Here is an 11,302-nt window from a genome sequence, read left to right on the forward strand (position 1 = left end):
TTCCATAGACAAATCCTGACTATCCAGCCTTGTCCCTCTGCCCCATGGCCACAAACCCAGGGCAGCAGGGCAGGGATGGCTCCTCGAGAGCCCCTATGCACAGGCCTGGCTGCCCCTGGCACACTCAGCCAGCACAGCTGGAGCTCAGGCAGGGACCTGGGTGAAGGTTTTCCCAGAGCAGGAGCAAGGCTGGGTGAGTCCCAGCAGGACAGTCTGCAGGGAATGGCCCAGGTTTGGCTCCAAGCAGCCTCTCCTGACTTGTCACTGTCCTTTCTCCATGAACAGGTTCCCATGTGCAGCCCCAGCAAATGTCCAACAGCAGCTCCATCAGGCACTTCCTCCTGCTGGCATTGGCAGACACGCGGCAGCTGCAGCTCCTGCACTTCTGCCTCTTGCTGGGCATCTCCCTGGGTGCCCTCCTGGGCAACGGCCTCATCATCAGCGCTGTAGCCTGCGGCCACCACCTGCACACGCCCATGTTCTTCTTCCTGCTCAACCTGGCCCTCAGCGACCTGGGCTGCATCTGCACCACTGTGCCCAAAGCCATGCACAATTCCCTCTGGGACACCAGGAACATCTCCTACACTGGATGTGCCACTCAGGTTTTTTTCTTTCTCTTCTTCATGGGAGCAGAGTATTCCCTGCTGACCGTCATGTGCTACGACCGCTACGTGTCCATCTGCAAACCCCTGCACTACGGGACCCTCCTGGGCAGCAGAGCTTGTGCCCACATGGCAGCAGCTGCCTGGGCCAGTGCCTTTCTCAATGCTCTCATGCACACGGCCAATACATTTTCCCTGCCCCTGTGCCATGGCAATGCCCTGGGCCAGTTCTTCTGTGAAATCCCACAGATCCTCAAGCTCTCCTGCTCCAATTCCTCCCTCAGGGAACTGGGGCTTATTGCTGTAAGTGCCTGTTTGGTATTTGGTTGTTTTGTGTTCATTGTTTTCTCCTATGTGCAGATCTTCAGGGCTGTGCTGAGGATCCCCTCTGAGCAGGGACGGCACAAAGCCTTTTCCACCTGCCTCCCTCACCTGGCTGTTGTTTCCCTGTTCATCAGCACTGTCATGTTTGCCTACCTGAAGCTCCCCTCCATCTCCTTCCCATCCCTGGATCTGGCCCTCTCAGTTCTGTACTCAGTGGTGCCTCCAGCCCTGAACCCCCTCATCTACAGCCTGAGGAACCAGGAGCTCAAGGCTGCAGTGAGGAGACTGATGACTGGATGGTTTCAGAAACATTAAACTGCCAGCCAATTTCTGCAAATTACATGTAATAAAAGTCATCTTTGATACTTTGTGTTGGTTTCATTTTGGAAGTTCTTTTTCTTTGTTTTACTTTTTTTCACATTATCTACAAATAAATGTCATTTTTTGTGCCATTTCTCCTTTTGTTTCTGTCCACCTTCCCTTTGCCCACAGACTGTGTCAATGAAGGGCTGCACTCTTGGTGATTTTAAAGGAACTAAAGGATCTCCCAGCAATGATCATCCCAGGATGATCCATCCCCAGTGTGCTGCACAGCCCAGGGCAGCGTCCCAGAGCGTCCTGATGGAGCTGCCAACAACATCCCCCCTCTGCAGCCCTGGCCTCTCCCCCAGCTCACACAGGTGCCCCATCCTTGCAGGCACAGACACGGCAGCACTGGCTCAGCAGCCCCTGTTTGCATTGCACACAGCAGGGGCAGCACCCCCATGCTGTTGCTGTGGGGACATGAAGCTGAGGGAGCACAAATGCCATCAGCCCCTGGGGCCAGCAAGGGCTGGGGGACACCAGGGAAACCACTCAGCTTTGTCCTGGCCTCTGCACTCAGCCAGAAAGTTTGTTCCCATCAGCTGGGAGTTTCCTGTCCCACTGCAGACGCTGTTGCTCAGAGCCAGGGCTGCCTGGCAGCCACGCCCAAACTGCCCTGAGCAATTCCTTGGCTTCACCTTTGCTTTCTTTACTCTTTCCTGGTACAAATTTCTTCCTATTGCCCAGCCCTATTCACTCCCCTGCACACAGCCCATCCCTGTTTGCCCTTTCCTCTCTGGCCCCACTCCCCATTGCAGTTCCTGACTTGGCCCCATGGGAACGTCCCTTGGGCAGCAGGATCATCCTACAAGTGCTGCAGGAATTGTCTGCAGGCTCCTGCAGTGCCTCCTGCTGCTCCCTTGCCAGAGGCAGCCCAGGCCAGGGGGCACATCTGGGCTGCTGTGTCTGGCTCTGGGGCTCCCTGCTCTGGGCAGTGAGGAGGAGCTGCAGAGGCTCTGCAGGACTGACAGGATGGGCTTTGGGGCTGGCAGGAGAAGCTGAGGGACCTGGGCTGCTGGAGCTGCTGAAGAGGAGGCCCAGGGCTCATCCTGCAACAGACCCAAGGGTGGTTCCAGAGAATCCCAGAATCAGCAAGGGTGGAACAGGCCGTGGAGATCATCAAGTCCAACCTGTGCCCTGACACTGCCTTGTCTCCCCTGAGCCTCCTCTTCTCCAGGATAAACAACCCCAGCTCCCTCAGCCACTCCTCACAGTTCTTGTGCTCCAGACCCCTCCCCAGCCTTGTTGCCCTTCTCTGGACACGCTCCAGCCCCTCCATGTCCTTCCTAAATTGGGGGCCCAGAACTGGACACAGCACTCGAGGTGCTGCCCAAGCAGTGCTGAGCAGAGGGGAAGAATCCCTTCCCTGCTCCTGCTGGCCACAGCATTCCTGATCCAGGCCAGGAGCCATTGGCCTTCTTGGCCACCTGGGCACACTGCTGGCTCATGTCCAGCCTGCTGTCCATCAGTCCCTGCAGGTCCCTTTCTGCCTGGCTGCTCTCCAGCCACTCTGTCCCCAGCCTGTAGTGCTGCAGGGGCTTGTTGTGGCCAAAGTGCAGGACTCGGCACTTGGACTTGTTAAACCTCACCTTGTTGGATTTGGGCCCTGGATCCAGCCTGTCCAGGGCCCTGTGCAGAGCCCTCCTATGCTCCTGCAAATCAACACTCCCGGACAACTTGGTGTCATCTGCAAATTTGCTGATGGTGGACTCAATCCCCTCATGCAGATCATCAGTGCAGACATTTAAATCCCCGCTGGCCGGCTCTGATCCCTGGGCCATCCTGTGGGTGCCCTGTGGTGGCACTCAAGGTGATCTGTTCCATAACCTTGCCGGGCACCCAGGTCAGGCTGACAGGCCTGGAGTTCCCCAGCTCCTCCTTCCAGCCCTGCTTGGGGATGGGCTCACACTGGCACCTCCAGTGCTCTGGGACCTCCCTGCTGAGCCAGGACTGATGGTAAATGATGGAGAGCAGCTTGGGGAGCTCATCCACCAGCTCCCTCATCCCCCTGGGATGGATCCCATCTGATCCCACACACCTGTGAGCATCTGAGTGGCTCAGCAGGTCACCAACTGCTCCCTCCTGGATTCCAGGGGCTGTTCTGCTCCCTGTGCCCATCTACCAGCTCAGGAGAACACTTGTCCTGAGGACAGCCTGTCTTTTTGTTGAAAATTGAGACAAACAAGATGTTAAGTAGCACAGCCTTTTCCTCATCTTTAGTTACTATATTCTCCACTGCATCCAATAAAGAGTAGAGGTTCTCCTTATCTTGTCGTTTGCTATTAATTTATTTATAGAAACCTTTTCTATTATTTTTCACAGAAGTAGCCAGGTTAAGCTCTAATTGAGCTTTCACATCTCAGCTTTTCTTTCTTCGTGACCTAATAACATCCATAAACACTTCCAAAGTTGCCTGACCTTCTGTCCAAAGGTGATGCTCACTCTTCTTTCCCCTGAGTTCCCACAAAAGCTCCACGGGCAGTCAGGCCAGTCATTTTCTTCACCAGCTCATCTTCTGCCACACTGGGACAGGCTGCTCCTTCCCCCTTAACATTTCTTTCTTGAAATGTGTCCATCCTTCCTGGTTCCCTTTATTTTTAAGGGCTGTGTCCCTTCAAAAAATCAGTACCTGATTTGACACTCCCCAAATCTGCATCCTAAACAGGCCAAAGTCTGCCCTTCCTAATTCCAGTGTAGAAGTTTTGTTGCTGCCCCTCCTTCTTTCACAGAACATTGAAAACTTGATTATTTCATGGTCACTGTGCCCCAGGCAGCCTCCGAGCCCCACATCTGCCCCCAGCCCTTCTCTGTTTGTGAACAGCAGCAGACAGAGCTTTCCTTGGCAGTGGGATTGTTACCAAAAATTCGGTAAAAGAGAAAACTCCTTAACACCAATGTAGCATAAAGAAGCAGCATTCTTTATTCAGCTGGATGCACGGGGGAGAGCTCCTCCCAAAGCCCTGCAGGCTGAGTACAGGAAAGTTTCTGTTTATTTTCTGTATTTTGCACACATATCCTTTGATTGTTGTGGACTAAACATACAGATGATAATTTCCCCAAAATCATTAACATATTTCCCCTCCCCTTTTGCATGTGTTCTTATGTCCTGATGGTCTCTCTGGTGGTCCCTGGTGGTCGTGGACCCCAATGTTCCCGTGGGCCTGGCTGAGCTGGCAGGACACTGAGGCTGGTGAACTTCCAGTTCCCCTTCTCACACAATGGGCACTGTGTGGTTTCCACAGGCCTGGGGTTTTGGAGAACAAGCTCCAGGTGTGAGCTCACCTGGTGGAGACAATTTATCATCTGGTAACATGAGGTCACAGAGTGGGCTGTGACATCACAGAGCTGTCTGTGACATCAGAGACCAGCTGTGTGACATTAGAGAATGGGCTGTGACATCACAGAGCAGGCTGTGACATCCCAGAGGGGCTGTGTGACATCCCAGCAGGGCTGTGTCAGGTCACTGGGTTGGTCACTCCGCCCCAGCTCCCCCTCACAGTTTCTCCCAACAAGTCCAATGCTGTCCATGCCCAGCAGGGTCCCTGTCCCCGGGATCCCCCGCCCCACCTGGAGCCACAGCCTCCACCAAAGGATGTTCCACAGGATCCACCCAGAGCCCGACATGGGGACAAGGGGCCAGGGCTGTGTGACCAGGACAGCAAGGACAGGGATTATCCAGGTCACTGTGGCCTGGGTTGGGTTGCCCAGGGCAGGAAAGATGTCTGGCAGCTGGAGCAGGGTCTGGGAAGGGCCTCCAAGGTGGGGCTGGAGCCCTTGGGCTGTGAGCAGAGGCTGAGGGAGCTGGGCTTGTCCAGCCCGGAGCAGGGAAGGCTGAGGGGCTCCTCATCCCAGCCTGGCAGTGCCAGCCAGGAGGGATGGAGAACACAGAGCCAGGCTCTTCACCGGGGGCCTGGTGGGAGACAAAAAGCCAATGGGTGGGAGGGGAAAGAGGGAGATCAGCCAGGACAGGAGGAGGTGAAATGAGTCAGGCTGGTTTCAGCATTTCCTCAACACCAAGAGCAGCCTGACCTCCCTTCTCCATCTACCACTGACAGCTTTGCAAATCAGGAATTGTTCTGAGCTGTTTTGCCCCCACTCCAGGACGAGCATTCTGATACAAGAATTTAATTATGTTTATATCTATCACAGAACCATGTTCGTGTGAAATTAATTTTAGTATGGAAATCACTTGTGGATGGTGGATTCATCAGATGCTGCTGGGACATTGCACATAGCTCAGGGAAGAGTGTGATTGTTATTAAATTGTGTCCTGTTCAACCCTGGTCTGTTGACCATGAAGAGAAACTTTCTGTGCCTCTGAGTCTCACCAGTTCCTGAGCCCAAAGGACACAAACCTGATGAGTTGTGGTTCCCACTCCAGTGGCTGCACTTGGACCTCCCTCCATAGCCAGAGCAGAGCTCCCTTGTCCCACAAAGTCTCTGGCAATGCAGGGATGAAGGAAACAGGACAGGCTGTGGGTGTCAGGGGGAGGGCAGAGCCAGGGAGAAGAATGACTTTTGCATTTGATGGAGCTGTGCCTTCCCTTGGCTTTGTTGGCTGACAAGAAATGAACATCCCTCTGTGTCTGGGGCAGCTCCTTCTCCAAGGAAAGCAGGTGGGAGTTGGAGCCAAGGAGCTGAAAGCTGCAGGTGCAGCCTGGGCTGGAGGGAGCTCAGATTTGCACAAGGCTGCTCTGAGTGCTAGGGCTTGGATGGGGGAAATGGTGGGCTGGGGGTAGGGACAGAGCCTGATTGATTGTCAGCCATGAAGGTCTTGATTTTCATATCTATTCAAACTGCATGAGGAGCTACTTGGATTCAGTGTTAATTGGAGATTGCACATATCAATGAATTAACAAGGGAAAAAATCTTAAACAGGACCTAAAAAATGTTTTCTCACTGTCTTTATAAATATATTGCATTCACTGTGGATATACTACTGAGATTTGTCTAATTAACCACAAAAGATTTGAAAATTAAAATCAAATTATTCCCAGAGGCCTGGCTTGTTAAGGTGTTCTGAATGTGAATGAGCCCTGGGACACTGAATTCCTGCACTGAAGAGCTGAAGGCTGAACAAGTCTCTGGAGCAGTTAATCAAAATTTGCAAGGAGACAGAAATAGAAGAAGTAGACAGAGAAAGAGAGAAAGACAAATAAAATACAGAGAAGCACCCCCACCTGGATTTCAGTGTTGTTCAGATGGAAATTCCAAGAGGAGGCAGGGTCAAGATGTGTGCATGCCTTGTGCTCAGCCTTCAATACCCCTTGGTCTCCCTGGGCCCTTCCCCCAGGTGGGGCTTGGGCTCATTTGGTCCCTCAGGAGCTGGGCTGGGGCTGCAGAGGTGGCTGTGGAGCATTGCCTGTGCTGTGCCAGGGACTGGCAGCCACTGCTGGGCTGGGATAGAGGCTCTGGGGGGATTGGGGTTCCAGGGCAGGGCAGGGCTGGGGTTCCAGGGCAGGGCAAGGCTGGACCTGCCCCTTCCTCTCCCACACATGAAATGTTTCCAGCCAACAATCTCCTCCAGCCTGTCACAACAGGTATTGTTGGAGGTGAAATCCCAGTTTTGGCCATGGGCACCTGGACTAGAAGGACAGTTCTTTTCCATAGGAAGGAAAGCACAGACCCCAGTGTTTGGAAGGCAGGTGAGAGCCTCACTAGGCCAAGGCCAAAGAGACTTGTCAGTAATGGGAGATATTGTCTGGGAGCAGTCTTTGGATGTAGGGAATTTTGGAGGTGGAACCCCAATTTGGGACATGGACACCTGGAGAAGCAGGACGGTTCTTTCCCATAGGAAGGAATGTACAGAGCCTTCCCCAGTGTTTTGGGGACAGATGGGAAGTGACCTTTGGGAAACCACTGCCAGCCAGATTTATCCTGGCAATATTCCTATGTGAACAATCCCTTGATATAAGGAAATTTGGAGGTGAAATCCCAATTCTGGCCATGGTGTCTGGAGAAGGAGAGTTATTTTCCATAGGAAGGAAAGCATGGAGCCCCAGTGTTTCAGCAGCAGAAGAGAAGAGACGCTCAACATGCAAAGGCCAGCTGGATCAGTCATGTTGCCCCTGGGAGGCCAAACCAGCCAGATCTGTTCTGTGTCCCCTTGGTTCCATGGGGTCTTATAGTGTCAAAATGGCTCCTTGATTACAAGAAGGCTTGCAGTGTCACAATGGACTCTTGGTTAAATGAGGCCCTGCAATGTCACAATGGAGCTTTGGTTCCATGCAGCCCTGCAGGGTCACAAAGGCCTCTTTGTTTCACAAGGCCTCACAGTATCACAGTGGTCCTCTTGGTTCCATGGGGACCCTCAGGGTCACAATGGTCTCACTGGTTCCATAAGGCCTCAAAGTGTCACAATGGTCTCCATGATTCCGTGGAGTCCCCTCAGTGTCACAATGGTATCCTTGGTTCCATTGTGCCCCCACAGTGTCACAGTGGTCCCTTGGTTCCATGAGGCTGTGAAGTGTGGCTGTGTGACATCATAGGGTTGTTTGTGTGACATCACAGGGGCTGTGTGACTGTGTGACATCCCAGGGGCTGTGTGAGGTCACTGGGGAGGTCACTCTGCCCCCCCGGCCCCCTCACAGTTCCCCCCAGAGCAGTCCAACCCTGCTCGTGCACAGCGGGGTCCCCTGTCCCCCGGTCCCCCCGCCCCCGGCCCCAAGCCTCCTCCCCAGAGGATGTTCCACGAGATCGACCCCAGAGCCTGACATGGGGACGGGGGGCGGGGCCCTGGGGGGGCACAGGGGACAGGGACCCCCGGCAGCGTCCCCGTGTCCCCCAGGGCCAGAGCCTGGGCCAGGGCTCCTTCACCCTGTTACCAACGAGGCCTTGAGAGCGCTGAAAAAATCCCCAGCAAGGGAGCAGCAAAAACCAGATTGAATATTAAGGGACAGCAGCACAAAGTTCCTTGGCAAGAGTCACTCTGCTCCTGGCTGGACACTTCAGGCACACCAAGGAAACAAAGCAACAACAAAACCAAACCAAATCCAGGCAATCAAACCAGAAATGAACCATGAACTGGGGCTTTCCTTCCTCTGGAAAAGAACTGTCCTTCTCCTCCAGGTGCCCATGGCCAGAATTGGGATTTCCACCTCCAACATTGCCTGTTGTGACAGACTGGAGGAGATTGTTGGCTGGAAACATTTCATGTGTGGGGGGGAAGGGGCAGGTCCAGCCTTGCCCTGCCCTGGAACCCCAGCCCTGCCCTGCCCTGGAACCCCAATCCCCCCAGAGCCTCTATCCCAGCCCAGCAGTGGCTGCCAGTCCCTGGCACAGCACAGGCAATGCTCCACAGCCACCTCTGCAGCCCCAGCCCAGCTCCTGAGGGACCAAATGAGCCCAAGTCCCACCTGGGGGAAGGGCCCAGGGAGACCAAGGGGTATTGAAGGCTGACCACAAGGCAAGCACACATCTTGACCCTACCTCCTCTTGGAATTTCCATCTGAACACTGCTGGAATGCAGGAGTTGGCAGCTGTGTGTGTTTGCTTCTCTGTATCTTTTCTGTCTTTAGCTCTCTCTGTGTCTTCTTCTATTTCTGTCCTCGTGCAAATTTTGAGTAACTTAAAATTGAACAGGCTTAGAGTTTATGTAGTTGAATGGGCCAAGGTAATGCTTTGAGAAATGTTTTCTGCTGATTGAATGTGACATTAAACCATTTGCCAAAGTTTCTCTAATTTTCTAAAGTTGCCAGTAAAGGCTGTTTTGTTGTTTCAAGCTCTTGAGGATTTCCTGTCCGTATTTCTCCTGTATGTCCAACTCAGAGGACACAAACAATTGTAATTCCTTTTAAATGTCTCCTTGAGAGAGTTGTTTGGGGGATGGGAGTCAGGGCTTGTGTGTCCTGCTTGGCCCAGCCCAGGCAGGGCTTTCCCAGCCACATTCCACACTCCATTGCCCAGCTGGAGCCGCTGCTGCCTCTGAGTTGTGCTGCCCCAGCCCCAGGGACGCTCTCCTTGTCTGCCCATTCCCCCACGGTCTCTGGGCAGGGATGGCCTCACTGGGGGCTGCTGACATCCTCAGCACCTTGGAGGCTGCTGCTGAATTTTCCTGCTCCAGAGGCTTGTTCAGCCTTCAGCTCTTCAGTGCAGGAATTCAGTGTCCCAGGGCTCATTAACATTCAGAACACCTGAACAAGCCAAGCCTCTGGGGATAATTTGATTTCAATTTTCAAATCTTTTGTGGTTAATTAGACAGATCTCAGTGGTATATCCAAAAGGAATGCAATATATTTAAAAAGACAGTGAGAAAAGATTTTTTAGGTCCTGTTTAGGTTTTTTTTTCCTGTTAATTCATTGATATATGTGCAATCTCCAATTGACATTGAATCCAAGTACCTCCTCATGCAGTTTGAATAGATATGAAAATCAAGACCCTTCATGGCTGACAATCAATCAGACTCTGTCCCTACCCCCAGCCCACCATTTCCCCCATCCAAGCCCTGGCACTCAGAGCAGCCTTGTGCAAATCTGAGCTCCCTCCAGCCCAGGCTGCACCTGCAGCTTTCAGCTCCTTGGCTCCAACTCCCACCTGCTTTCCTTGGAGAAGGAGCTGCCCCAGACACAGAGGGATGTTCATTTCTTGTCAGCCAACAAAGCCAAGGGAAGGCACAGCTCCATCCAATGCAAAAGTCATTCTTCTCCCTGGCTCTGCCCTGCCCCTGATCCCCACAGCCTGTCCTGTTTCCTTCATCCCTGCATTGCCAGGGACTTTCTGGGACAAGGGAGCTCTGCTCTGGCTATGGAGGGAGGTCCAAGTGCAGCCACTGGAGTGGGAACCACAACTCATCAGGTTTGTGTCCTTTGGGGATCAGGAACTGGTGAGACTCAGAGGCACAGAAAGTTTCTCTTCATGGTCAACAGACCATGAACAATCACACAATTTTCCTTCCCTGAGCTATGTGCAACGTCCCAGCAGCATCTGATGAGTCCACCATCCACAAGTGATTTCCATACTAAAATTGATTTCAGACAAATATGGTTCTGTGATAGATATAAACACAATTCAGTTCTTGTATCAGAATGCTCGTCCTGGAGTGGGGCAAAACAGCTCAGAACAATTCCTGATTTGCAAAGCTGTCAGTGGTGGATGGAGAAGGGAGGTCAGGCTGCTCTTGGTGTTGAGGAAATGCTGAAACCAGCCTGACTCATTTCACCTCCTCCTGTCCTGGCTGATCTCCCCTTTTCCCCTCCCACCCATTGGCTTTTGTCTCCCACCAGGCCCCCGGTGAAGAGCCTGGCTCTGTGTTCTCCATCCCTCCTGGCTGGCACTGCCAGGCTGGGATGAGGAGCCCCTCAGCCTTCCCTGCTCCGGGCTGGACAAGCCCAGCTCCCTCAGCCTCTGCTCACAGCCCAAGGGCTCCAGCCCCACCTTGGAGGCCCTTCCCAGACCCTGCTCCAGCTGCCAGACATCTTTCCTGCCCTGGGCAACCCAACCCAGGCCACAGTGACCTGGATAATCCCTGTCCTTGATGTCCTGGTCACACAGCCCTGGCCCCTTGTCCCCATGTCAGGCTCTGGGGTGGATCCTGTGGAACATCCTTTGGTGGAGGCTGTGGCTCCAGGTGGGCCGGGGGGATCCCGGGGGACAGGGACCCTGCTGGGCATGGACAGCATTGGACTTGTTGGGAGAAACTGTGAGGGGGAGCTGGGGCGGAGTGACCAACCCAGTGACCTGACACAGCCCTGCTGGGATGTCACACAGCCCCTCTGGGATGTCACAGCCTGCTCTGTGATGTCACAGCCCATTCTCTAATGTCACACAGCTGGTCTCTGATGTCACAGACAGCTCTGTGATGTCATAGTCTGCTCCATGATGTCACAGTCTCTGTGAGGTGCCTCTGTCACAGCTGGCTCTTTGATGTCACAGCCCATCCTGTGTCAAGGAACTGGTCTCTGATGCCACAATCCACTCTGTGATGTCACAGAGCTGCCCTGTATTGTTACAGCAAAATCTGTGATGTCATAATCTGAGCTATTATGCCAGACCTCTGTCCTGTGATGTCACAGTC

The 11,302-nt window shown here is 53.4% G+C and overlaps 1 protein-coding gene across 1 annotated transcript; it reads left to right on the forward strand.

Moving 5' to 3' along the window:
* The first annotated feature begins 308 nt into the window (after positions 1-308).
* Positions 309-1,241, forward strand: LOC115916779 (olfactory receptor 14J1-like). Its single transcript, XM_030970516.1, has one exon. The coding sequence runs from the start codon at positions 309-311 to the stop codon at positions 1,239-1,241; it is 933 nt and encodes a 310-aa protein (XP_030826376.1).
* Positions 1,242-11,302: the final 10,061 nt, after the last annotated feature.

The sequence above is a fragment of the Camarhynchus parvulus genome, unplaced genomic scaffold (genome assembly GCF_901933205.1).
Source record: "Camarhynchus parvulus unplaced genomic scaffold, STF_HiC, whole genome shotgun sequence".
In the NCBI taxonomy this organism is placed as follows: Eukaryota; Metazoa; Chordata; class Aves; order Passeriformes; family Thraupidae; genus Camarhynchus; species Camarhynchus parvulus.